This window comes from Rhineura floridana, chromosome 7, assembly GCF_030035675.1.
Source record: "Rhineura floridana isolate rRhiFlo1 chromosome 7, rRhiFlo1.hap2, whole genome shotgun sequence".
Classification (NCBI taxonomy): Eukaryota; Metazoa; Chordata; class Lepidosauria; order Squamata; family Rhineuridae; genus Rhineura; species Rhineura floridana.
The window spans coordinates 1,191,166-1,219,059 of record NC_084486.1 but is presented as its reverse complement, the minus strand read 5'-3'; the positions used below and the strand labels follow the sequence as shown (position 1 = coordinate 1,219,059).

Below are 27,894 nucleotides of genomic sequence, written 5' to 3'. Positions count from 1 at the left end.
TATTGTCTGAGACTACTCTCTTTTTGGTCTATTTTATTTTGACGAATCTGTTTCCTGACGACCGCCATTAATTGTTTCGATCCTGGGAACTGCATTTTGTTTACTTAAGCATGGAGAGATAAGGCTGTCTGCTCTGTTTATACTGTGATGTCACCAAGTTTGGAGTATTAACCCAATTGTTGCTGAAATAAGAAGTGGTTTTCCTATATTTTTCTTTTAAAATGGCAATTAAGAAAGTGGCTGAGAAGCTGGAAATAACTATGTTTCAGAAAATAATGGATGAGATTGAGATAACGAAACAAAACCTGCGACAGGGTTGTAAGGAGCTGAAAATTGAATTGAGTAAAATGAAGCAGGAGATTAAAGATATAGGGGTCCCTGTGAGAGAGGTGACCCTGGAAGGGGTCCCTGTGAGAGAGGAGACCCCGGAGATTGGAACAAACGTGGAACAGGAAAAAGATTTGGAGTCTATGGACTTTAGAAACAAAATCTATTGTCTGGAGACACAGGAGATTAAAGACATAGGGGTCCTTGTGAGAGAGGAGACCCTGGAGACTGGAACAGGGGTCCCTGTGAGAGAGGAGACCCTGGAGACTGGAACAGGGGTCCCTGTGAGAGAGGAGATCCCGGAGATTGGAACAAACGTGGAACAGGAACAAGATTTGGAGTCTATGGACTTTAGAAATAAAATCTATTGTTTGGAACTCAATGTTATCTCTGAAGAAATTAATGAAGATTCTAGAGATAAAGTTATCAATGGCATGGATAATCTTCTGGACTGGAATGATGTGATGGAGCCCAATATAGAGAAAATCTATGGAATTAACTGCAGCCATGTGACAATGGAAAAACTTTCAAGAGATGACCCAGTGTATTTTGAAAAAAAGAACAGAGATATGATTTTACAGCAGTATTTCAGCAACCTATTCAGAATGGATGGCAAGAAAATATTTGGGATAGAGGTAATTCCCATCAGACTCTTACTATATGACTATGGCTTTGACAGCAAGATTATTATGGAATACTGATAATGGAAGATTGGATACTGAAATTACTGGACTTAACAAGACTACTGAAGATGGAAGATGGAAAATGGAACTAATAGGGATAATAGAACAATGGCTACTGAAATTACTGAACCTAACAGATTCTGATGTGATGGATTAATTGAAATGTTTATTTTGACTATGGTTATGACAATAAGATTATCATAATTAGTAATGAGATGGATTAATCGATATGCTTATCTGGAAAAAAAAATTGATAGATATATTTCTTAAAGAATTGAAACCTCTCTTTGACTTTTTGTGGAAAGAATAAAGTAATGTTTATGAGATTTGATGATTAAGTAAGATAACTACTGGAGGAAAGTGATTTTATAATATGACTTAAGAGACAGGATTGTTATATATTATAGACTTATAACTGATTTGATCTTTGACAAATGGGAAGTCAATATTTTACTCTTTATTTTTTATTTTTGTTTTTTTTTTTTTTCTTTTTGTTTAACTATTTTTGATTTTGTTTTTTGTCTTTGAATGTTTTATGATTTTGTCTTGTATGTTTTATGAAAATCTGAATAAAAATTATTGAAAAAAAAAAAAAAAAAAAAGATAAATTGACATGCCTTCTCAGAGAAAAAACGACAGATACATTTCTTAAGAAATGGAAGCCTCTTTTGGACTTTTTGTTGAAAGAAAAAAATGAAATGATGATAATGGGATTTGACGATTAATTAAGATAGACTATGGAAAAAAGTGAATTTCGTATGTTTTAGGGGACAGGTTTGATATATATTACATACTTATAGCTGATCTGTGACAAATCGGAAGTCAAGTTTTTATTTTTGTTGTATTGTTTTTGTTGTTTGATTTGTTTTATGAAAATTTGAATAATAAAAATTATTACAAAAAAAAAAAGAACGACCCCGAGGCTGCGGACCTGCTCCTTCAGGGGCAATCTTACCCCATTAAACATCAGGTCTATATCTCCCAACCTTCTCCTATCTCCCACGAGCAACACCTTGGTCTTGTCGGGATTTAGTTTCAGCCTATTCCTTCCCATCCATCCACTTATGGATTCCAGGCACTTGGACATGGTATCCACAGCCAACTCTGGTGAGGACTTGAACGATAGAGCTGAGTATCATCCGCATATTGGTGGCACTGCAGCCCAAATCTCCTGATGATGGCCCCCAGTGGCTTTACATAGATGTTGAATAGCATGGGGGAGAGGATAGAACCCTGTGGCACTCCACAATTAAGAGGCCAAGGGTCTGAAACCTCATCTCCCAATGCCACCCGTTGATGCCTGTCTGAAAGATAGGAACGGAGCCACCATAAAACAGTGCCCCCTATTCCTAATCCCTCCAGGCGATCTAAAAGGATACCGTGGTCGATGGTATCGAAGGCCGCTGAGAGATCCAGGAGGACGAGGAAGGTATATTCTCCCCTATCCAACGCCCTCCTCATATCATCCACCAGGGCAACCAAGGCTGTTTCAGTTCCATGTCCAGTCCTGAAGCCCGATTGGAATGGGTCTAGATAATCTGTTTCCTTCAAGTGTGTCTGTAACTGTTTGGCCACCACTCGCTCAATCACCTTGCTCAAGAATGGTAGATTAGAGACTGGATGGAAGTTATTCAACTCTTGAGGATCCAAGGAGGACTTTTTCAAGATAGGCTTTATTACTGCCTCCTTGAGGGCTGATGGCAAAGCACCCTCTTCCAAGGATGCATTTACCACTGCCTTGATCCTTTCGTTCAGCCTCTCTTTACAGCTCATAATGAGCCATGATGGGCAAGGATCCAATAGACAGGTGGTTGGCTTCACAGTAGAGAGCACCTTGTCCACTTCCTCAGAGAAGGAACCAATCACTGTGGGGAGTCAGTCAACCTGGTCTAGTTAGTCACTAGGAAAAGCTTGTCATATTTTGGCATTAAAATCTTCCCTAAAAGCAAGGTAAAAATACTGTTTGAGCTTCTAAAAGTATAGCAAAAGTAAAAACAGGGTCCACAGCATGATGCTTACTAGGCAATAAGCAACTTAATCATGCAACTAGAATTAACTGAAAACTTCTTTCAAAAATGCATGTGTGTGACTGGCACAGAGTGCCATGCATATAAAAACCCCAGACTCTGCTTTGGTGAACAGATATCCAAAGCTGACCTTTATGTGTTTTGAACATGTCTCACCAGATATGCTTAACAACATTTAGAGTGCTTAACAACATTTTTTTAAATGCCATTCTTCCCTGAAAGGCTATCACATAACTAATTTCAGTCACCTCATGTTCCATTCTGATGCATATGGGTGCTATCTTCTAGAATGTTAGGACTGGTTTGTTTTACCTTGCAGTAATGGGCACCAGCAATTGGCCCATAATGTCCGAGAGTCGGCTTCTATTTTCTTTCCTGCTGCCTCCAGATGGTGCTGCTCCTCTGCCCAAGAGCTGTAGATAGTAGCAGCGCGTGTGTGAAGGGTGTGCATCAGGTCCAGCAGCTGCAACAGAAGTAGTAAGATAAGGAATAAACAACCTGTCTGTCTATGAACAAAATAAAAACTGTCAAAGGTCCTTGTTCAGGATGGAGGAAAAGCAATGTCCTGGTCACCTTGGATGTTTCAAAACACAACCAATTCTCACGAGAGTAAGGAAACAGGGCAACCTCCCAAAATTGAAGGAACAAGCCTACAAGTTTCAGAATATGTTCTGAGTCCCAACAAATTCTTGGTTTGGTTAAGGAAGTCATTTCTACAGGAAGGGAATTCAGTCTTTTAAAATCCTGTTCTTCCAGAGTATCTGGCTTTCAGGACGGATGGCTTCTCTGTACAGAAATACAGTATCACAGCAAATATCCTAACAAAAGACACCAATGTGTGAGCCAAGACTATGATGTTTTTCAATTCCCATAAGAAATAAATGTTCCACCTACAGCAACTCTCCAGCCACTTTCAATGGATTTGTCCTCTCCTGCACAGATACTGCCTCCCTGCCCCTACTATCTGTATTCCTCCAATCTAAAGGTAGACAAACTTCAGTTTTGTGTGATATATACCTGCTCAGGTTCCCCACAGTTGGACTGACATGCTTCAAATCTATACGGCAAGAGCGCAAACTCAAGACCTCTTGAACAGTTAAAAAACGGAAAGTTTCCTTACCTTGAGTTTCTATTTCTAGATAGGGCTGCAGGACATTCCTGGTTACGGATGACTCCTCCTACTGGGTCTTGACATTCCTTAGTCTCCTCTCCAGGGGGAGGAGTCCTCCAGCCCTCCAGACTAAGCTGACAGAGCGAAGCCAACTCCTCAACCCCATCAACGCCAACCATGCAAACGTTCCTTAATCAGAAGCCTGTACAAGGCAATAACTAGAAAAAGGTAACAAGAGACAGAACCAAACAACAGGAGAACAACATCACACAGTAAGAGACACACACATTACTCAACATTGTGTGAAGAGTGTAAGGAGCTGGCAGAAGCCCTCATCCCCTCAACCCCTCGCTCCAGAAGGCTGCAGCAGAGGTGGGTAGAATGTCCTCCAGTCCTATCTACAAATAGAAGTTCACGGTAGGACTAGATAGGACTGGAGGATATTTCTGGTTAGGGATATATCAGAGCAGTATACAAATACATAGTCTGTCTGATGATGCAGCACCTTCCTACCAAATGCAGCATCAGCTGAGGAGAATGAATCTGTTTTGTAGTGCCTGATGAAGGTGAGAGGGGAAGCCCAGGTGGCTGCCCTACAAATCTCCACAATCGGGAACCCCCCCTTACATGCTGCAGAAGCAGCCGCCCCCCGAATAGAGTGTGCAATAGTACCCAATGGGGGTACCTTGCTCAACGCCTCATAGACCTGTGCTATAGCTGCCCTTAACCAGCGGGAGACAGAGGAAGTGGTCACCTTATTCCCCTTCGATTTCCCAGAGAAGGACATGAATAGAGCCTCCAACTTTCTAAACTCTAGAGTATGGTCTGGGTAGAAACAACGTGTCCTCCTCATATCTAAAGAATGCCACCTACGTTCCTGGGCACAAGAGGGGGCAGGATAAAAGGAAGGCAGGACCACCTCCTGGGACCTGTGGAAAACCAGGTTGACCTTAGGTAGAAAAGACAGGTCTGGTTGAAGGACCACCTTGTCCTGATGGAATATGCACAATTGGGGATCTGAAAATAGGGCCCCTAACTCAGAAACCCTACATGCTGAAGTAAGAGATACCAGAAATACTGTTTTAAAAGTCAGCAGGTTCAGAGAACAGGTGGCCATCAGTTCAAACGGCCGACCTGTTAAGGCTGTCAGGACCCAGTTCAGGTTCCAAGTTGGGAACCTATGAATTGTCTGTGGTGAAACAAGTGCGACCCCTTTAGGAAACGCTGGAGTAAAGGTTAGACGAAAGCAAGGGACCCTCCAGACTGAATAGTATGCTACTGACGGCGCCTGCCTGGCGCCTGATGGTGGCTGCGCTCAGCCCCTTGTCCAAACCGGACTGGAGAAACCCCAAGAGAGCCTTGACATCCTCGGACAATGGTTCAGCAGCATTTTTGTAACACCAAGACAGAAAAACTCTCCATGTGGATGAGTAGACCCTATTCGTGGATTGCCTGCAGGAAGCCAACAGAGTGTCTAGCACTTTTCCCGTGAATCCCATGTCTCTCAACCAGAAGCGCTCAGCCTCCAAGCTGTTAGTCAGAATAGTTCTGGTCGAGGATGGCAGACTGGACCCTGTATCAGAAGATGCGGTTGAATTGGCAGCTGCCACGGAGCTCTGACTTACAGATTCAACAGGTCTGGGAACCAAGGACGTCTTGGCCAATACGGAGCCACTAGAATCAGTTCCACCCTCAAGGTCCGAACTTGCTGAATGTATGCTGTATTAACCTGAATGGTGGGAAAGTGTATAGAAGACCTTGCGGCCACCGTATCTCAAGAGTGTTTGTACCCTGGGCCTGAGGACACTGTTTGGGTGAAGAACCTGTCCAGCTACGTGTTTTTGCGTGTGGTGAAAAGGTCTACTCACGGTTCGCCCCACTGTCACAATATCTGGAGAAACACTGCTGGGTTCAGCTGCCACTCCTCCTCCTTGATTGCTGTCTGGCTGAGCCAGTCGGCCACAAAGTTGTTTGTGCCCGCCAGATGTTCAACCTTCAAGGAAGCCAGACAATGTCCTGCCCATTTGAACAGATGCTCCACTTCAATCATTAAGCCCCTCGATCGCGTACCCCCTTGTCTCTTGACATATGCCTTTGCAGATGAATTGTCGGGAGATGTTTTCCTTTGATCTCTGACGCGAAGGCGCTCAGACCGAGCCTGATGGCCCGTAACGCCAACTCATTTATGCTGAGCCCCGATTCTGTCACTGTCCAGGTGCCCTGTGCCACATGGTGATCCAGGTGAGCTCCCCATCCAGACTCGCATCTGAAGTCATAATCATACGTGGCAGATCTTCCAAACTGACTGCTTGGGTCAACCGTTGAGGGTTCAACCACCACCTGAGCTCCGCCTTCACTGCCGGAGGAATTACTATCACACGTCTGCACCGGCACAAGATTTCATCCTAGTAGGGTAGAAGCAGTTGTTGGAGTCTCCTCAAGCAGGGAACCATGTCATATGATGACACTATAAGCCCTTGGAGACAAGCTAGAAGCATGAGATCCATCTTGGTGGATGATGCTACTTCCAGGAGCAGTTGGTTGAGTTTCAATGCCCGTTCCACTGTGAGACTCATTCGGAAGAGACACATGTTCAGCTGCACCCTCAAATGTGTGATTGCTTAGGAAGGAATCTGCATGCTTTTATCTGTGTTCACCACAAAACCCTGCCACTGAAACTAGGCCAATGTCAGGATGGTGTCTATCCAGGACAGGTCCTCTGATGGGGCTCTCACCAATATGTCACCCAAGCAGGGATGCACACAGATCCCCACTGTCCAGAGACAGGCCACCAGGGCCACCAGCACTTTGGTGAAAACCCTCGGTGTTGATGAGAGACCGAAAGGCAATGCCTGGTACTGGAAGTGTCTGTTGTCGTATGGAAACCAGAGAAAATGCCTGTGTTGCTGGCGAATTGAAATGTGCAGATAAGCCTCAGAGAGGTCCACAGAGGTCAACCAATCCCCCTTTCTTAGAGCTGCTTTTATGGATCGAAGGGTTTCCATTTTGAAATGTTTTTGGACACCCACCTGTTTAGCCATTTTAAATCTAAGATGGCCTGGGTGTCGCCATTTTTTCCCGCTACTAAGAAAAAAATTAAATAGACCCCTGAGGGAACCATGGGCTCAGTCGCCTGAATGCTCAGTAGATGCTGAATGGCATCCAAGTAACTTTGGTGCTTCTCTGGTCTTCGAGACTGTGGAGTGGGCAAGAAGAGATTGTGTGGAACTTGGACAAACTCTAGTGTGTATCCCATGGATACTGTCTCCAGCACCCATCTGTCTGAAGTGATGTGTCTCCACCGAGGGGGAAACTCCAGCAACCTTGTTCCCACTTGGTGAGAGATCTTTGGAGGATTCCAGTCAGGAAGAGGGAGACTTCTGGGCACCCTTCTGAAGTCTCCCTGAGGTGAAGGGCGCACCTCCTGAAAGCACAACCTCCTCCTCTGACTTGTCTGCCCCAATGAAACCTGTTGGAAGACTGGCCTCTATATCTGAAGAACTGCCTGGAGGAACAAAAAAACCTGATTCTGCCTGTTCTTCCGCTCATCTTTTTTAGCCATCCGGACAGCTTTTTTCTTGTCTCTAGTCTCCACCAGGTGAGCCTCCAATGGTTCACTGAACAACTTTGAACCAGAAAAGAGCAGGACTGTGAGGTGGGTCTGAGACCCAGCATCCACTGCCCACTGCCTGAGCCAAATGTTACATCATGCCACAGTGGATGCTGCCATGGACCGTGCCGCAAATTGCACAGCATCCATGGAAGCATGAGCAGACAGCGCCAAGGCATACACCATTTTTGACAAACTTGGGCACATCACCCCTTGTCCCCATCTCTTCCGCCCACATGAACCCTGCCCTGGAAAAAATTGAGGAAGTAGCCGCAGCCCTAAAAGCAAGAGCATCTGCCTCAAAATTCCTACGAAGGGCCCCTTGGACCCACTTACCGCAAGGATCCTTAGGGCCCCCCTCCCTTTCAGCGGGTGTAACTGCAGAGCTGGCAAGAGCCGCAACCGGCCGGTCCACTGTGGGCAAACACAGCTGTGTCATAACCCTTCCGGCAAACAGATAATGCTTCTTTGCCCATTTAGTGGGCAGTTTTGACTTGCATGGGAATGCCCACTCTGTGTCCCACTCATCATCAAAAGCCCGAGGAAAGGGGACAATACCCGGCTTTGTGTCAGTCAACAGAAACGCCTTTCTAGCTCCCGCAGAGGCCGGCTGGGCAGGGGCCTCGCCTCCCCTCAGTCCCTGGCAACTGCAGCACTCTGCACGCTTTCAGAAGAACGGGTTGAAACATTTCTGGGGTGAAGTTCCTCTCCCGACAACTCCCCATCTTCCCTGTCAGGTCCAGGAGAATCATCCGAATCCAAGAAAGCCCTCTGTTGGCCAGTGACCTGCTTGGGGGCAAGGAAAGCAGAGGGGGGAGAGACCCCTGTGCTGTCAATGCCTGAACCAGCAGGGGGGGAGTTTGTGTAGCGGAGTGGGGGGAGCAGGAGTCTGAGTGTTTGCACAGTCTGACTGGTTCACAATAACCTGTACCAGCCCCCTGCGCTCAGTGATATCTTTGACCCCCTGGGCATTGCCCCCCCCCCGTGTGACATGGCAGGGGGTGGGGCGTGCCACTCCAGCTGGTAGCAAAGGAAGAAGGAGAGGGGGGTCTGGCATAGGTACGTCACGAGGGCGTAGCGCTGTATCTCCTCTCCCTGCGTGAGTCTCCCAAACGAGACCTGCACCTCCGCTTTCCCTTATCGGAGTGCCTGGCCCGTTTGCGTTTCAGGACATGATGAATGGAGCCACTAATTTCAGAGGAGATAAATTCCTTGACTCAAGACTTGGGGAACAGAAGTCAAACACAGCTCCTGCGTGACAGGAGTCATGGCAGGAAAATGAAGAAGAGGCAGGAGATACCATAAAATGGCTGCCGCGGCTGTTCTGCCCTTGGGGAAAAGTGCAGGAAAAGCTGCTGCGATGGCAGGTGCCGCTCACCCCCCAGCTGCCATCCAACCCACTTACGGGGCTAAATATCCCCAGGAAGCACACCACGTCTGAAGGGGGAAGGGAGTCAGAAGCCGCGATCCCGCTCGGGACGGAGCTCCCAGTCAGCTACTTTGCGGAGTGGCTGCCACGATAGCTGGGACACTGTGACTAGCCACACTCAGTTGTGTGGAAAAATCGCCGAAAGTGGTGCCGGAACACCCAGCCGGGCTAAAGATCCTCCCGAGCCCCATATCTACTGTGGGAAGGCAGGGGAGGGGGTGGGAAGGGAAAATAATGGCAAAATAAACAATGCTAAGAGGAAAGGAGACAAGGAAGGAAAGACGTAGCAAGCTAATCAGGGGAGAGGAGAACGACAAAAAGCAGAAAGCAAAAGAAAGAAAACAGAGATAAAAGGAGTTTCTATTAAGGAGAAAGAAAGACCCAACCTTCACAGACCACAGGCAGGGCTGGTCTGACTCCTCCCCCTGGAGAGGAGACTAAGAAGTTTCAAGACCCTGCCTGTCACAACCAGTAGGTGGAGTCATCCCTAACCAGGAACATCCTCCAGCCCTATCTAGCAAATAAGTACTCTTAACACAGATCACTTCTATTTTAACTGTTAAAGAGGTCTTGAGTTTGCACTCTTACCTTATAGATTTGAACCATATCAGTACACACTCCTGCTTAAGAGCAAAATAAGTGCCTTGTTAGGCCAGACCAAGGCTCACTTTGACAAGAATCCCAGCAGCCAGTAGGCACTAAGCTGGCCCATTAAAAACTGGCCAATAGGCTACCAATCAATAAGGACCTATATTCTGCTTAACTCCAATCTAACTACTCCAGAATTCTTCACACCAATGTGGTATAGTGGTTAGAGTGTCAGAGTAGGATCTGGGAGACCAAGGTTCAAATCTCCATGCAACTATGAAGCTCACTGGGTGACCTTCGGCCAGTCACTGCCTCTCAGTCTAACCTATCTTACATGGTTGTGTGGGGATTAAATGAGGAGGTAGAGAACCATGTTTGTATGCCACCTTGAGCTCCTTAGAAAAAGGTGGGATATAAATGCAATAAATAAATAAATAAACCTCTGCTTCTACATAGCCCTTGCCAGCTTAAACCTCCAAACAAAAAGAGAGTGCATGATCTACTTTTTTTGCACTCCATTGGACAAATGTCCACATCTTGCCTTCAATTCCCTTTCAGGGACAGAATTACTGTAATTCCTCAGACACTTGAAGCACAGACTAACATGGTCCTGTGCTTAATGGTGTATCATTTTAGATCATTTTGAAAGAGGCCAAATGTATCTCCAGTATTTCTCTGACCTGCCCAAGGAAGTCACTCCATGCTCATTTGCACTGTATCAACAGTGACACTGTAACTAGCTGTCTGTAGGCCTATGCATATTGTTGGAAAGAAATCTTCCTGTGCAAGATGGTTCTTTTTCTGCTGAAGCTACATTTCCAGTAAAGTATATTATAGATTCAGTACATACTATAGAATTAAACAAAATATATGGGAGTTCCCTGCAGATGCATCACTAAGGATCAAGCTAGATGTGACGTTATTCAAGTTGTTTGGCCTTATGTGGCTCGGTTTTTTGTAAAAAGAAAAAGTGATTGGGGAAAACTGTATTGGAACTGTACTGAGCGGCTTTAACCTTTGACCTCATCATGGTCCTAAAGAGAATTAGCCCCCCTTCACTGCTCCTGCTATTTACAATGGGAGGAAATATTAGCAGGCATAGGTCCCTCTGATTTGCATCAGGACCACAGTAAAAAGTTACATCCCCCCCTCTCCACACAACATGGTCATGGTTCAGCTCTCACCCAATGCACCACCTATTTTCCACACCAACTATTTTAAAAAACAACAGCCACACAAGGCCAAACAATATGAACGATGCCACATCTAGATTGGCCCAAAGCTACTGCAATGAGGATAATAGCAGGGAAAGACAAGGAAGAAATCCTGACTATACTTACGTCCTGACTAACCTGTAAAGACACAGTGTGGTAACTAGCAGGAATGCTCTCATCCTCATCCTCATCCTCACTGACAGAGCGGTGCTGGCTAGGTGCCCTCAAGTGCCTCTCCTTTACTTTCTTCTTGAAACGTGTTGATTTGGGGTCATACTTATGGCTCTTCCCCCGCTTTTCCTGGGACTTGCACCCTATGGACACAAGATATTTATTTGGGTTACAGTTATCTAGCTACATTTCCTGCCTGATTCTAATGCTAAAGAAACAACCTGAAACTCTCACCTTAAGGAACTCCAGATGTAAAACACAACAGGTGGAAAGCTCAAATAGTGGTGGGATTCTAAATTATATGCAACTTTTAAAAGAACAAAATCAATCTCAAGGGTTTTCTCCAAGGTGTTTGTTTTCCAAAAGGTCAGCCAACAAACTAGCATATTGGGGGGAAAAACTTTTGAAACAGAAATGATTTGGTGATCTATACAACAATATCCGTATCTCCAGATTTATTAATGAGTATATATATTTTCTTAGGAAAAGACAGATCAGAACATGACACATAGATACACTAGCCAACAGTTATATGCAGTGACAAGATTGAGATATATGTATACTGATCACTGAAGAAGATCCTTATAGGGTTGAAACACATTTAGTCTATAACACAACTGTGTCACATACGTCTTTGTCATACTATTGCTGGCTACAATAGCTTTGTTTCATTATAATTATATATACAGCTTAATAAAAACAGTATTTCAGCCATTTTATTCAATGGACATATATTTTCCTTTTATTTTCTATCTTTATATACATATAATTGCTTTGAGGAGATTAAAGTTGAATATTCTTTGCTTATTTATATTGGAATTATACTTTGTAGGTTTAAATGAAATAGAAATGGACTGCCTTCAAGTCAATCCCGACTTAGGATGACCCTATGAATGGGGTGTTCATGGTAAATGGTATTCAGAGGTGGTTTACCACTGTAAATATACACACCCAATTTTGCATTGTTATTTAACTCTTGAGGTTGGGTTTTATATTTCCTTGTCCTTTTGTTGGGTTTAACCCTTCCCTCACTGTCATTTCCCCAAACCAAACTCCTCCAAGTTGTTATTAGCTTGCAGGCATCTCTGTCTGTGCCTCCCCACCCGGAGCTAATGACAGCCGAGGGCAGGGCATAGGTGGGGAAGCGGCACAGAAGGAAAACGTAACCCTCTCCCCCTACAACTTCCTTGGTCTTCACAACTCCTATACGGGACTCCAAATTATTAAAAAAGCAGGAGGTCCTGATCATGGATTTCCCACATTGTGTCTAGTTTAGCCCCATGTGAGAGTAAATATGTGTGTGAGAGACAAACCAACAGAGCATGAAAGATTTTATTGCGCTGAGAGATCCTGACTAGAGATTGATCAGAGTTGGCAGAAAATTCTTTAAAGCACAATGAAGTAGGGAGAACAGGGCAGAGGTCATCTTAAAAACAAGCAAAACACAATCTCCCAAAAACAAAGCAGCCACAGAAAAGTAGAGATGGAAGAGACAGCAGAAGGTCAATCAGTAATTTATTGTATACTCTGGGAGTGGCAAGCCACTGGTCATGGGAGAGGTCCAGACCCCCAAGCCTTTATTTTTGGCCTCCCAGACATCTATCAATTTTGGTGGTGGTGGTGGCATTTGCAGTGAAGAAGGCAGCTTCTGAAGGAGAGTAAAATACTCAGGAAATAGAAAGGAGCAGATCAGAGAGTCCATTCTCATTCTGTTTCCTGACTCCTAACTAAGCAGAACAGAGGGAGCTGTGTCAGCTGGTCTACAGAATATACAAGTGAATCAGCTCTCAGAGAGTGAGCAAACAGAGTGAGCTAACAGGGAGAGCTAACAGGAGTTTGGCAGAGGAGTTTGGCTGGGGAGGTCCCTAAAAAGTTTTTTTTTCTTGTTTGGCACACCACATACCCATAGGACTCTCCTATTTACCCTGAAGGAGGACAAGGCAAAGCACAGGTCGTTCCAATACAAGTAGAAATAAATAAATAAATAAATAAAAGGCAGTAGAGACTATGGATGGGAAGGACACTACAGCGGTGGAGGAATCAGAATGTATTATACAGCCTAAATAATGGAAAATTGCTTAGAATCTATACAGAATATTTATTTAGATTTGAAATTGAGATTGATCCAGCAAAAAGTAGCAGTTTGCGTATATTGGACTCCACAATGTTTGTATAAAAAGGCACTTTCCAATAGATAAGAGATGTAATGCTGAAAATGCCTTGTTGAGGCACATAATGTGGGAAGTGATATATTCTTTTTGGTCTGAATTTGTTGCCTGTATCAATTTTATATTGGTGAAATCTTTGATATGTGCAGATGTTCATGTACTTTTAAATTATATTCCTGTAATATGGGGATTAATGGCAGGACAACAAAAGTGGATTTTGTAAGTCCTCGGGGTTGCTAAAACACTTATAATTCGAGCCTGGAAGGTTAAATGTCCATAGCATATCACACAATGGTCTGAGAACCTCACTTCCCTGGCTACACTTGAACATTTTCTATATAGACATCAATTTCGTGTGGATACCTATTTGAACATCTGGAAGGCTTATATTAATTTACATATTGAACTTATGATGGATATACTGATGGCTATTGTACCTGTAATGTCAACCGCCCAGAGAACTTCGGCTATGGGGCGGTATATAAGTACAATAAATAAATAAATAAACAGATGGAGACAATGATGATGATTTCCTGTTATAATAATAATTAGTAGTAATAATCTTTATTTTTATTTTGTTTTTCTTTCTTTTCTTCCTCATTTTTGCTATTACAGATCTCTAGACTATTTTATCCCCTCACAAAGGCCCGAAACATGTTGGGTTTTCATAAGAAATAAATTTTCTCTCAGCATTTAAAAAAAAAAATTCTCTTTCTTTGCAGCTCTTTGGATGCTGACTGCTTTTTGTTTCTAGTTCTTATCTTAAGATGTGGGCAAGATTCTCAGAAATTTGTAAGCCACCAGCTGATTCCATTGACCCTTGCTTGCCATGGCTACTGAAATCTTTTCTACTGAAGCTGTGTTGTTGTCTGCTGGAATTGCTAGTAGCTCACTGGGAAAGGGCAAGATGGCAGTGACACTGAAAGAGGCAATTGTTCATCTAATCTTGAGGGGAAAAAGTGTCCATCAGATTTAAATAGCTATAGGCCAACTTCTAACTTATAATTTCTGGGGAAGGTTATCAACCAGATAGTGGGATAATTCTAAAAACTCTTTAGAGGATGCAAATTACCTTGACCCATATTCATCAAGGCATGGGCCAAGGTTTTTAGACAGAAGCTGCTTTAGTGGTCCTGAAAGATGATTTGCAATAGCTTAAAGAGGGGATGATAGTTCAGTAAATTGAAACCAGTAGCCAATAGCTCTAGGTGTGTGCATAAGAGAACAAAGCCTGCATTTACCTTTAGATTTCTGATTTGTTGCTCTTAATAATATTTTTATTTTTAATTATTATTAGCAGCATGCAAAAATACTTCTTCCGTTCTGTGCTTTAGATGAACATCTCATTCATCTCTGTACAAATCATGGTAAGCTTGTCTAAAGGCTGCCTTTAAACTTAGGATATAGATAGAGAACAGCATAATACATTTAAAACTTTGGACCTATTGTTCAGGCTGCTCTGTGAAGCCAAAGGTGCACGAAAGGAAGGTGTAATCCAGAAGGATGGCCTAGTCAATCTTAAAAAAAAAAAAAAAAAAAAGCACCTAAAAGATGTAGGTTTCTCCCTTACTGTTTGTATAGCGATAACCTGGAGCCTCACAACCAAATATTCAAGTTACAGACAAGTTCTGAGCTCACCTCCATTTAGACTGGCCTCCACAAAAATGCGAATGGTTTTGACGCAGAGCTCAAAGTTTTCAGGTGTGACATGGGCAGCATCTCGCACAATGAAAGACAAGGATTCCACACACTTCATAAGAGACTTGGTATTGTGTGGGCCCAAGTCCATCCCCACAGTCAAACTGTACTGATTCACCAGTGGTGAATTACTCAGTTTGGAGAGTCCAACCATGGCCTTTGGGCTGTCAAGGTCATCCTTTCCAACCTGTGAAACAGAAAATATTTTGAGTCTGATAGGGCATCCTTCAGCCCTAACTACAGTCAAAAGAAGGGGTTGTGCTTCCCATAATGACTACCAATTACCACTTTATATGCCACTGCAAGGCTCTGGGCTCTCCTCTCCTAGTATGCTGTCTTTTCATATATAGACAAATCCCTATGGAGCAGATGCATTTGGGCCAGGTGACTCAATTCACTGGCAGGAAGTCTATGTATTTCCAATGGGCGGGAGGGAGGGAGATGTCCCATTACTGCTAGAGATCACACATTCACCTTGGGGTTGCCTTTGCCATATCCGGAAGCATATGAACAGTTTATCTTGATGGAGCCTGAGGCAAATTGCAAGACCTCCTGGAATACAGAAGAACTTGCCTAGTTGTGAACTGGGAGACAAACATGGTGAGACCAGTTTTCTCTACAGCCTGTAGCCTCAACCTAGACATGCATAAACCATGTGGAAGCCCTTTGTATTACTTACCACAAGCCAGCCACTGTTCATCACATCCACATCAGTCACAGAACGATGCATTTTGCCTTGCTTGCTGTGATCTGCATACACTTCTGAATCAGAAGTGTAGCCACGATCTAGGCTGGTTTCATTTGGGTGATAGATCTCACTGTCTGACTGAGCCCCTTTAAAAAGAAAACAAAACTGAATGAAAGATACAAGGGAACACCTATTTTTCATGCCAGCAAAGAACTACCAGTGGCAATTGTGAAGTAGGTTGGATAAGGCTTCACTTTCAACTTTCCTCCTTGCATCAAAAAATAGCCAAGACAGCAAGCAAGAGTGGAACAGATCCCATCAACTATCTCCTTCATGTTATATATATTATGACTCTGTAATATTACAAATATGTATCCTCATAATGTCAGTTCCCTAGAACAAATATTATCTTTGGATTTGATACATATCCAAGCAAGGAAAGAAAACTAATTTGCTTGCTTATTTATTTATATCCCACCGTTCCTCCTAGAAGGGGCATAGACACCTTGTAAGCTTAAACTCTAGGCTAACCCAATTTGATATAAAATACTCAGAAATTCAGTAAACTATCTTCCATGGATCCATGAAGCAAGTCCAGGGGAGAGGAGAAAAGAAAAGAGACCATGATTTATTTTTTTAAAATCTGGAATACATTGTTGCCACAAGAATCTTTTCTACCCTTACTTAGGTGTGGACAGTAGCTCTAGAGTTGAGGGCAGCATTACTGGATTAGTTAGCAAGATCATGTTGAAAGACAAAGCAACAGAAACAAAATTGCTAAGTAGCAGAACACTGGGAAAAAGAACACTCTTCTAAGTTATCATTCATTAAACAAAATCTTTGGAGGGATACATAAGCCGGCTGGCTGAGGTGGCCTGGGAGACCCAGGCCCTGCAGGAGAAAGAAAGCATCGCCCCAAGGGAAGGAGAGGCTGCTGCTCTTGCTGCTGCTGCTACTGTGGGACCACCATTTCCACCACCCTTCCCTGAGGGACTTCTGCCTGGCAGGACCAGGCCCCAGGTACCCAGCCAGCCAGGACTGATTCTTACCACCTGTCCCTCTTTGGAGGGATACATAAGCCGGCTGGCTGAGGTGGCCTGGGAGACCCAGGCCCTGCAGGAGAAAGAAAGCATCACCCCAAGGGAAGGAGAGGCTGCTGCTCTTGCTGCTGCTGCTGCTGTGGGACCACCATTTCCACCACCCTTCCCTGAGGGACTTCTGCCTGGCAGGACCAGGCCCCAGGTACCCAGCCAGCCAGGACTGATTCTTACCACCTGTCCCTCTTTGGAGGGATACATAAGCCGGCTGGCTGAGGTGGCCTGGGAGACCCAGGCCCTGCAGGAGAAAGAAAGCATCGCCCCAAGGGAAGGAGAGGCTGCTGCTCTTGCTGCTGCTGCTACTGTGGGACCACCATTTCCACCACCCTTCCCTGAGGGACTTCTGCCTGGCAGGACCAGGCCCCAGGTACCCAGCCAGCCAGGACTGATTCTTACCACCTGTCCCTCTTTGGAGGGATACATAAGCCGGCTGGCTGAGGTGGCCTGGGAGACCGAGGCCCTGCAGGAGAAAGAAAGCATCGCCCCAAGGGAAGGAGAGGCTGCTGCTCTTGCTGCTGCTGCTACTGTGGGACCACCATTTCCACCACCCTTCCCTGAGGGACTTCTGCCTGGCAGGACCAGGCCCCAGGTACCCAGCCAGCCAGGACTGATTCTTACCACCTGTCCCTCTTTGGAGGGATACATAAGCCGGCTGGCTGAGGTGGCCTGGGAGACCGAGGCCCTGCAGGAGAAAGAAAGCATCGCCCCAAGGGAAGGAGAGGCTGCTGCTCTTGCTGCTGCTGCTACTGTGGGACCACCATTTCCACCACCCTTCCCTGAGGGACTTCTGCCTGGCAGGACCAGGCCCCAGGTACCCAGCCAGCCAGGACTGATTCTTACCACCTGTCCCTCTTTGGAGGGATACATAAGCCGGCTGGCTGAGGTGGCCTGGGAGACCCAGGCCCTGCAGGAGAAAGAAAGCATCGCCCCAAGGGAAGGAGAGGCTGCTGCTCTTGCTGCTGCTGCTGCTGTGGGACCACCATTTCCACCACCCTTCCCTGAGGGACTTCTGCCTGGCAGGACCAGGCCCCAGGTACCCAGCCAGCCAGGACTGATTCTTACCACCTGTCCCTCTTTGGAGGGATACATAAGCCGGCTGGCTGAGGTGGCCTGGGAGACCCAGGCCCTGCAGGAGAAAGAAAGCATCGCCCCAAGGGAAGGAGAGGCTGCTGCTCTTGCTGCTGCTGCTACTGTGGGACCACCATTTCCACCACCCTTCCCTGAGGGACTTCTGCCTGGCAGGACCAGGCCCCAGGTACCCAGCCAGCCAGGACTGATTCTTACCACCTGTCCCTCTTTGGAGGGATACATAAGCCGGCTGGCTGAGGTGGCCTGGGAGACCCAGGCCCTGCAGGAGAAAGAAAGCATCGCCCCAAGGGAAGGAGAGGCTGCTGCTCTTGCTGCTGCTGCTACTGTGGGACCACCATTTCCACCACCCTTCCCTGAGGGACTTCTGCCTGGCAGGACCAGGCCCCAGGTACCCAGCCAGCCAGGACTGATTCTTACCACCTGTCCCTCTTTGGAGGGATACATAAGCCGGCTGGCTGAGGTGGCCTGGGAGACCCAGGCCCTGCAGGAGAAAGAAAGCATCGCCCCAAGGGAAGGAGAGGCTGCTGCTCTTGCTGCTGCTGCTACTGTGGGACCACCATTTCCACCACCCTTCCCTGAGGGACTTCTGCCTGGCAGGACCAGGCCCCAGGTACCCAGCCAGCCAGGACTGATTCTTACCACCTGTCCCTCTTTGGAGGGATACATAAGCCGGCTGGCTGAGGTGGCCTGGGAGACCGAGGCCCTGCAGGAGAAAGAAAGCATCGCCCCAAGGGAAGGAGAGGCTGCTGCTCTTGCTGCTGCTGCTACTGTGGGACCACCATCTCCACCACCCTTCCCAGAGGAACTTCTGCCTGGCAGGACCAGGCCCCAGGTACCCAGCCAGCCAGGACTGATTCTTACCACCTGTCCCTCTTTGGAGGGATACATAAGCCGGCTGGCTGAGGTGGCCTGGGAGACCGAGGCCCTGCAGGAGAAAGAAAGCATCGCCCCAAGGGAAGGAGAGGCTGCTGCTCTTGCTGCTGCTGCTACTGTGGGACCACCATCTCCACCACCCTTCCCTGAGGGACTTCTGCCTGGCAGGACCAGGCCCCAGGTACCCAGCCAGCCAGGACTGATTCTTACCACCTGTCCCTCTTTGGAGGGATACATAAGCCGGCTGGCTGAGGTGGCCTGGGAGACCGAGGCCCTGCAGGAGAAAGAAAGCATCGCCCCAAGGGAAGGAGAGGCTGCTGCTCTTGCTGCTGCTGCTACTGTGGGACCACCATCTCCACCACCCTTCCCTGAGGGACTTCTGCCTGGCAGGACCAGGCCCCAGGTACCCAGCCAGCCAGGACTGATTCTTACCACCTGTCCCTCTTTGGAGGGATACATAAGCCGGCTGGCTGAGGTGGCCTGGGAGACCCAGGCCCTGCAGGAGAAAGAAAGCATCGCCCCAAGGGAAGGAGAGGCTGCTGCTCTTGCTGCTCTGCTGCTGTGCTGCTGCTACTGTGGGACCACCATCTCCACCACCCTTCCCTGAGGGACTTCTGCCTGGCAGGACCAGGCCCCAGGTACCCAGCCAGCCAGGACTGATTCTTACCACCTGTCCCTCTTTGGAGGGATACATAAGCCGGCTGGCTGAGGTGGCCTGGGAGACCGAGGCCCTGCAGGAGAAAGAAAGCATCGCCCCAAGGGAAGGAGAGGCTGCTGCTCTTGCTGCTGCTGCTACTGTGGGACCACCATCTCCACCACCCTTCCCTGAGGGACTTCTGCCTGGCAGGACCAGGCCCCAGGTACCCAGCCAGCCAGGACTGATTCTTACCACCTGTCCCTCTTTGGAGGGATACATAAGCCGGCTGGCTGAGGTGGCCTGGGAGACCCAGGCCCTGCAGGAGAAAGAAAGCATCGCCCCAAGGGAAGGAGAGGCTGCTGCTCTTGCTGCTCTGCTGCTGTGCTGCTGCTACTGTGGGACCACCATCTCCACCACCCTTCCCTGAGGGACTTCTGCCTGGCAGGACCAGGCCCCAGGTACCCAGCCAGCCAGGACTGATTCTTACCACCTGTCCCTCTTTGGAGGGATACATAAGCCGGCTGGCTGAGGTGGCCTGGGAGACCCAGGCCCTGCAGGAGAAAGAAAGCATCGCCCCAAGGGAAGGAGAGGCTGCTGCTCTTGCTGCTCTGCTGCTGCTCTGCTGCTGCTTTCTTTTCTTTTTCTTTTTCTTTTTTGTTGGTGTGTTGATGCAATTTGAGATGAATGGGTGCCTGATTATATGAATGTATGTCTGAGTGAGTGTGTATGTTTATATGCTGTATATATGGCTGTATATATAGCTGTTTTTATACGTTTAATTGTTGTATATTTTAGTTGTATTATGTGCTTCGGAGAGAGTTTTATCCATCAGGCGGGGAGACTTGAGGGGGCCCCAATTGCCGTAGTGACGGGCAAAGGAAGGTATGGCGCTGTGAGAAGGACGTGCCAGGTAAGGGGAACGCGGTCCAGACATGTTGTGGCTGTGCCTTGTTCCGGTCCTTCCCACACCCGCAAGGTCGTTGGTAGTCCTATCAGCCAACTCTCAGATCTCCAGTTGCTGTTATTAAATGCCAGATCGGTATATAATAAAACCTCCCTCGTCCACGATTTGATTGTGGATGAGGCAGCCGATCTGGCATGTATAACCGAGACCTGGGTGGGTGAGCAGGGAGGAGTTGGTCTCTCTCAGCTCTGCCCACAGGGGTACTTGGTTCAGCATCATGGTAGATCTGAGGGTCGGGGAGGTGGGGTTGCTGTCGTCTATAAGAGTTCCATCTCACTCACCAAGCACCATGTTCATTCAGTTACTGGCCTGGAGTGTTTGCACCTTGTGTTGGGCCAGAGGGACAGGCTGGGAATCCTTTTGGTGTACCGCCCACCTTGCTGCCCAATGGCTTCCCTAACTGAGCTGGCGGAAGTGGTCTCGGATATATTGTTGAGGTCCCCCAGACTAATAGTACTGGGGGATTTCAACATTCATGCCGAGACCACTTTGTCTGGCGCGGCTCAGGACTTCATGGCTTCCATGACAGCCATGGGGCTGTCTCAATATGTTAGTGGTCCAACACATGTATCGGGGCACACTCTAGACCTTGTTTTTGCTACTGAGCATGGGGAAAGTGATCTGGATGTGGGGAGTTTTACAACACTCCCTTTGTCATGGACAGACCACTGCTTGCTGAAGTTTAGACTTTCAGTAACCTCTTCCCTCTGCAAGGGTGGGGGACTTATTAAAATGGTCCGCCCCCAGAGACTAATGGATCCTGAAGGTTTTCAAAGGGCTCTGGGGGATTTTCCGGCTGATAGGACTGGCGCTCCTGCTGAAGCCCTGGTCGCTCTGTGGAATACGGAGATGACCCGGGCTGTAAACACGATCGCTCCTGCACGCCCTCTCCTGTGTAGAGCTCATACAGCTCCATGGTATACTCTGGAGCTGAGAGCGATGAAGCAAGATAGGAGGAGGCTTGAGCGGAAATGGAGACGAACTCCCGACGGATACAATTATGCGCTGGTTAGTGCTTCGACTAAGCTCTATGTAGGAGCAGTGAAGGCAGCTAAAAAACATCATTTTGCTGCCACTATTAAATCATCTCTTTGCCGCCCAGCGGAGCTCTTTCGAGTTGTCCGGGGGCTTCTCCATTCAAACCCTCCGGACACGGTGGAATCATCGGAGGCCCGCTGTAATCAGTTTGCCGATCACTTCCAGAATAAGATCTCATGTATCCGCCAGGACCTGGACTCTCAAGTTATAGCAGTAGATCCTAGTGAGATGTCCGGAGCACAGTCTTGTCCTGTTTTGTTGGATGAGCTTCAGTTGGTTCAACTCGAGGACGTGGACAAGGTGCTTGGACAGGTACGTGCAAACACTTCGGTACTGGATCCTTGCCCCTCCTGGCTGATAAAAACTAGTAGGAATGGAACAGGTAGCTGGGCCAAGGAAGTGATAAATGCCTCTTTACGAGAGGGAGTGGTCCCGGGCTGTCTGAAAGAGGCAGTGGTGAGACCACTCCTGAAAAAGCCTTCCTTGGACCCAGACAATTTTAACAGCTACAGGCCAGTGGCGAATGTTCCATTCCTGGGCAAGGTCTTGGAACAGGTGGTTGCTGGCCAGCTCCAGGCGCTATTGGATGAAACTGATTATCTAGATCCATTTCAATCGGGTTTTAGGCCCGGTTTTGGCACTGAGACAGCCTTGGTCGCCCTGTACGATGACCTATGTCGGGAAAAAGACAGAGGGAGTGTAACTCTGTTGATTCTCCTTGATCTCTCAGTGGCTTTTGATACCATCGACCATGGTATCCTTCTGGAGAGGCTCGCGGAGTTGGGAGTTGGAGGTACTGCTTGGCAGTGGTTCCGCTCCTACTTGGCGGGTCGTCTCCAGAAGGTAGTGCTTGGGGAACATTGCTCGACACTGCGGGCTCTCCAATATGGGGTCCCGCAGGGGTCAGTTTTGTCCCCCCTGCTTTTTAATATCTACATGAAGCCATTGGGAGAGGTCATCAGGAGTTTTGGAGTGCGTTGTCATCAGTATGCTGATGACACGCAGCTCTACTTCTCCTTTTCATCTTCTTCAGGTGAGGCTGTCGATTTGCTGAACCGTTGCCTGGCCTCGACAATGGACTGGATGAGAGTTAACAAACTGAAGCTCAATCCAGACAAGACTGAGATGCTGTTGGTGGACGGGTTCTCTGATCGGATGGTGGATATATACCCTGTCCTGGACGGGGTTACACTCCCCCTAAAGGACCGGGTTCGTAGTCTGGGAGTCTTTTTAGACTCTTCCCTCTCACTTGAGGCTCAAGTAGCCTCGGTGGTTAGGAATGCGTTTTACCAACTTCGGTTGGTAGCCCAGCTACGTCCCTATTTGAGTAAAGAGGACCTTACATCAGTGGTACATGCTCTGGTAACCTCACGTTTGGATTACTGTAATGCGCTTTACGTAGGGCTACCTTTGAAGACAGTTCGGAAGCTACAACTAGTGCAAAATGCGGCGGCCAGATTGCTGACAAGGACCAAGCGGTCCGAGCATATAACACCTGTTCTGGCCAGCTTGCACTGGTTGCCAATATGTTTCCGGGCTAGATTCAAAGTGTTGGTATTAACCTATAAAGCCTTATACGGTGCGGGACCACGATACCTTGCGGAACGCCTCTTCCGATATGAACCGGCCCGTGCACTACGTTCTGCTACGAAGGCCCTCCTCCGGGTTCCAACTCACAGGGAGGCCCGGAGGGTGATGACAAGATCTAGGGCCTGCTCAGTGGTGGCCCCCGAACTATGGAACAGTCTCCCCGAGGAAGTACGCCTGGCGCCGACTCTGCTCTCCTTCCGGCGCCAGGTCAAAACCTTCCTATTCTCTGAAGCATTTTAAGTTACACTGATTTAATTTTAAAAATGTTTATTGTGTTGGATTGTTGCTTGTATTTTAGTATTGTTTTGTTATTTATTGTATTTTTATGCTATTTTATGTTCACCGCCCAGAGAGCTATTGCTAGTCGGGCGGTATATAAATTTAATAAATAAATAAATAAATAAATAAAAATTGGCAGCTGTGCTAAAAATGGACACATTTTATCCCCCCGAATATTCAGAAGACTTTTGGTTTGTTGCTTGTGTCACACTGTGGTCTGGACTATGAAGGCTAATTGGGAAAGTGGCGGGTAAAATTGTTGTACCTTATCGGCAAGGCTTGAATTAGACAGCATTTGGGGCACTTCCAACTCTGTTTTCCCAATCACTAAATCCTGCATTTAACTGTAGTTTTTGTTTTAGTAAACCATTATACACACAAAAAAAGGAATAGCACAATGTGTATATGTATGCTTCATATACAATTCATTTCCAGAATTCTACAGATTAACCAAGTCCATAATGAATCTATTAGTCAGGACTCTGCTGCGCTTTTGGCATCAACAACCAGCATCCAAAAGAGACTCTATACAAGCTCAAATGCACAGAGGGAAAGCTGCTCTCCCGCACAGTATAAAGCAATGCCTTTCAACTGCTGCTGTACATAGTATGAGGCCACAAAAAGTGTGGGAAATGATGTCAAAAAGTGAAGGGACAAAACTGAAATGTCACTCTAGAGGAAGTGCTGGCTTTTAACCTGGGTAGTGTAACTGATGATAGTTGAAACTTTGCAGAAAAGCAAACTCCTTTGGCAAAAGCAAAAAGCCAGAGAAACAGCAGCTGCTTACTAAACAGCTCAGCATCAGGTTTCAGAACAAAGGAGCCGCTGCCAATGACAAATTTTACCTGTGTCATTCTCTGCTCTTGCTGTAGCCTGCAGCGCTGGGGGTGGTTTCACCCCTGATCCAATACATTCCAGGAGGGTAAAGAGCGTGTACCAGTCATCTCCAGAATGGATGTTGGCAGCATTGGTCTTGAGAAGCTCATGAAGACCATACGCAATCTGATGACTGGCTCTGTTCAGCATGTTGGGCTTCATCATGAGTAAGATGCGCAAGGAGAGTAGCACCTGCTCAGAGAGAAGCACGGGTGAGTAGCAGAAGGTCAGGCTGTCTCTACACCAGCTTCACTCTTGCTTTTTGTTTCAAACCTCCCACCCCCCAAATCAGTCTGCATTATGTGAAGGATTATTTTTCACGATAAGAGGATAAACTGGAAGACCTGTTATCTTGGAGCTTCTTGCCCTATGATTAAACTAGCAAGGTCTTCTCCTATATTTATAGCTATTTCAAGCATTTTGAAACCCCTATGACAGGGGTGACTAACCTATAAGCCTTCCAGATATTATTGGACTATAACTCCCATCAGCCCCAGCTAGCTTGGCCAATGGTCAAGGATGATGTGCCTTGTAGTCCAACAACATCTGCAATGCCACATACTCCCAATTTCTGCCCTACAATGTCTGATATGAACGATGCAGAGGAAATTAATTCCTGGGATTGTTGCAAAAAGATGCGCAAGTTGCAAATTTGGTCCCAAGACCATTCAGTGACAATTCTAAGCAGCTCCAAACAGCCATGTGAAGTATACAGACATAAGTAGCTAAAGGTCTGACAACAGCTTCAAATATTCCACCTTATAACTAGAACTCCAGAACTGAAAACAGAACTCCAAGCACAGGAACCTTGTCTTTTTTAAGCAAACTGAATGAGTCAGGAAATGCCCTTAGAAGTTTACCAACTCTGCTACTATGGCACAAGCTATGCCTCTGGTTCTTTCATCTGCAGCAGAAGAAGCTTCTCATCTCCACCTACCCTGGGAGATTTCCTAGTGTCTGCAATACAAATGTGACCTACAATAAAATGTTGTAGAGCAGAGTACTCCTGTTCACTGTTCAAGGCATTCAGCCATGCCCTCCTTCACTATACTCCATTCCATTCTCCCTTCTATCCCGTTTTCTACCCCCTCCCTTATGCAAGAATCAATCAGCATTCTGTGGCCATTAAACACGCTTAGTCTTCATTAGGTTGTTTGTGTGTATGGGGTTCCCTCCTTTTCTTCTGGGGATTTTTCATATTTCTGCAAACCTGGGGTCCCCCAGTCTGCTGATACCTCCTCCCTCGTGTGCATGGATGCCATTGTTTCGGCTACGTAAGGACTGGCATTCACCTCTATACTTCAGAAATACAGGGGATGATGTGTACTCTGTGCTGCAACCACAAAACTAAGTGAAGAAAATCAGCATATCCATGGACAAGAGGGCCACCAATAAGGGCAGATAACTTCCTGCAGCCACTTTTACCTGGGCACTGATCTCCTCCCTGCGCAGGAGACGGATTGCCAGCCGCAAAAGCCCCACCACTGCCCTCTCAGCTAGGAAGCAATACTCCACAGCATTCACACACAAGTGGTACAGGTGGTCTCGCACTGCTTGCCATACAAAGGCCACACGGTCCCTAAAGAAAGGAGGACATTGTGATAATGAGACATATGCCAGTACAGCTTCAGAGGACCCCTAACCCAGTTCAAATGTGCACACACTCTTATACTCAGAGTCATTTTCTCACACATGCATGAGCCATGGGGAGCAACAGGGGAGTCCTTCAAGTCCATGGTTAGGTAGGGATGGCAAGAATAAACAAGAGAATGTGCTCCCTGACCAACACTACATAGATACAGCAAAACTTGAGGTGGCCTATCGGTATAAATATAAATCTATTACATACATAAAACAACTTAAATGATACATAAATAAAATAAAAATAACAAGTTTAAAAAGTTTATATACCGCTTACTAGAACAAAAGACGTCTTAAGTAGTTTACAGCAGACAGTCTGAAATATTCATTAAAAAGACCAAGAAAAGTCATACCTTGAAAGCAAGTTACATAAACATTTTAAAATATAAAATCAGTAATTTTAAAAACACTGTACTTATTTAAATAATGTGCTAAAATTACATGCCCGGGTAGACTTGCTGGAACAAAAGTTTTTAGCAGGTGCCGAAAATAATATGGTGAGGGTGCCTGCCTAACATCAATGAGCAGGGAGTCCTGAAGTGTACGTGGTGCCACAATGAAGACTTGATCTCTTGCCTAGTGTGAGACAAACATTATGTGGCACCTGGAAGAGTGCCATTTCCACAGATCTAAGTGGTCAAATGGGCATACATGGAGTGAGACAATCCTTCAAGAACACTGGTGCCAAGCTGTTGAGGGCTTTATATGCCCATAGTAACACCTTGAACTTGGCCTGGTAGCAATTTGGCAATCAGTGCAATCCCTCAGCAGAGGTGTTATATGCTGACAGGGTCTCATTCCTGTCGCTTCTGGGCCAAACATAAGGAGAACCCCACACAGAGGAAATCACCAGTGCTATCCCAGTCCAGAAATTATGTTAAGAACATAAGAAGAGCCAGCTGGATCAGGCCAGTGGCCCATCTAGACCAGCATCCTGTTCACACAGTGGCCAACCAGATGCCCATGGGAAACCTGCAAGCAAGACCTGAGCACAAGACCACTCTCCCTTACTGTGGCTTCCAGCAACTAGTTTTCAGAAACATATTGACTCTGATAATGGTGGCAGAGCACAGCCATCATAGCTAGGAGCCACCGATAGCCTTGTCCTCCTTCATGAATTTGTCTAACCCTCTTTTAAATCCATCCAAGTTGTCAGCCATCGCTGCCTATTGTGGAAGTGAATTCCATAGTTTAACTCTGCGCTACATGAAGAATTACTTTATTTTGTGTATCCTGAATCGTCCAACATTCAGCTTCACTGACTGTCCATGACTTCCAGTGTTATGTGAGAGGGAGAAAAGCTTTTCTCTATCCACTTTCTCCATGCCATGAATAATTTTATACACTTCTATCATGTCACCTCTGACTTGCCTTTTCTCTAAACTAAAACCCCCCAAATGCTACAACCTTTCCTCATAGGGGAGTTGCTTCATCCCCTTGATCATTCTGGTTTCCCTTTTCTGAACCTTTTCTAACTCTACAATATCCTTTTTAAGATGAGGTGGCCAGAACTATATACACTATTCCAAATGTGGCCATTCACTCAGTTTGGAGAGTTCTGTTTAGAGTTCTTTGCAATCCCTTTTTAACAACCTCGAACAATTTTGTATCATCAGCAAACTTGGGCACCTCACTGCTCACCCTTAATTCTATGTCATTTATGAACAAGTTAAAAAGCACAAGTCCCAATACCCATTCTTGGGGGGCTTTCTACAGCCCCCATTGTGAAAACTATCAATTTATTCCTACTCTCTGCTTCCTGCTACTTAACCAATTCCTGATCCGCAGAAGGACCTCTCCTCTTCTTCCATGACTGCTAAGCTTGCTCAGGAGCCTTTGGTGAGGTACTGTGTCAAAAACTTTTTGAAAGTCTAAATACACTATGTCCGGTAGATCACTTCTATCTATACGCTTGTTGACATTCTCAAAGAATTCTGATAGGTTAGTCAGATAGGACTTTCCCTTGCAGAAGCCATGCTGGTTCTGCTTCAGCAAGGCTTGTTCTTCTATATGCTTGGTTAATTTTCTTTAACAAAATTTCTACCAGTTTTCTCTTGGATAGATGTTAAGCTAACTGGCCTGTAATTTCTGGGATT

The 27,894-nt window shown here is 46.4% G+C and overlaps 1 protein-coding gene across 6 annotated transcripts in view; it reads right to left on the bottom strand.

Moving 5' to 3' along the window:
• The window catches only part of GBF1 (golgi brefeldin A resistant guanine nucleotide exchange factor 1), a 223,404-nt gene that overhangs the window by 11,797 nt on the left and 183,713 nt on the right, over nt 1-27,894 (bottom strand). For 5 of the 6 annotated variants that reach the window (XM_061634634.1, XM_061634629.1, XM_061634630.1 and 2 more), the window contains 6 exons: nt 25,583-25,736; nt 24,127-24,349; nt 15,706-15,860; nt 14,967-15,213; nt 11,116-11,303; nt 3,350-3,500 (listed from right to left, as the gene is read on the bottom strand). In XM_061634634.1, coding sequence (XP_061490618.1) covers nt 3,350-3,500; nt 11,116-11,303; nt 14,967-15,213; nt 15,706-15,860; nt 24,127-24,349; nt 25,583-25,736 — 1,118 coding nt within the window. The remainder of the gene's footprint in view (nt 1-3,349; nt 3,501-11,115; nt 11,304-14,966; nt 15,214-15,705; nt 15,861-24,126; nt 24,350-25,582; nt 25,737-27,894) is intronic. The other variant, XM_061634631.1, reaches the window with a different exon arrangement.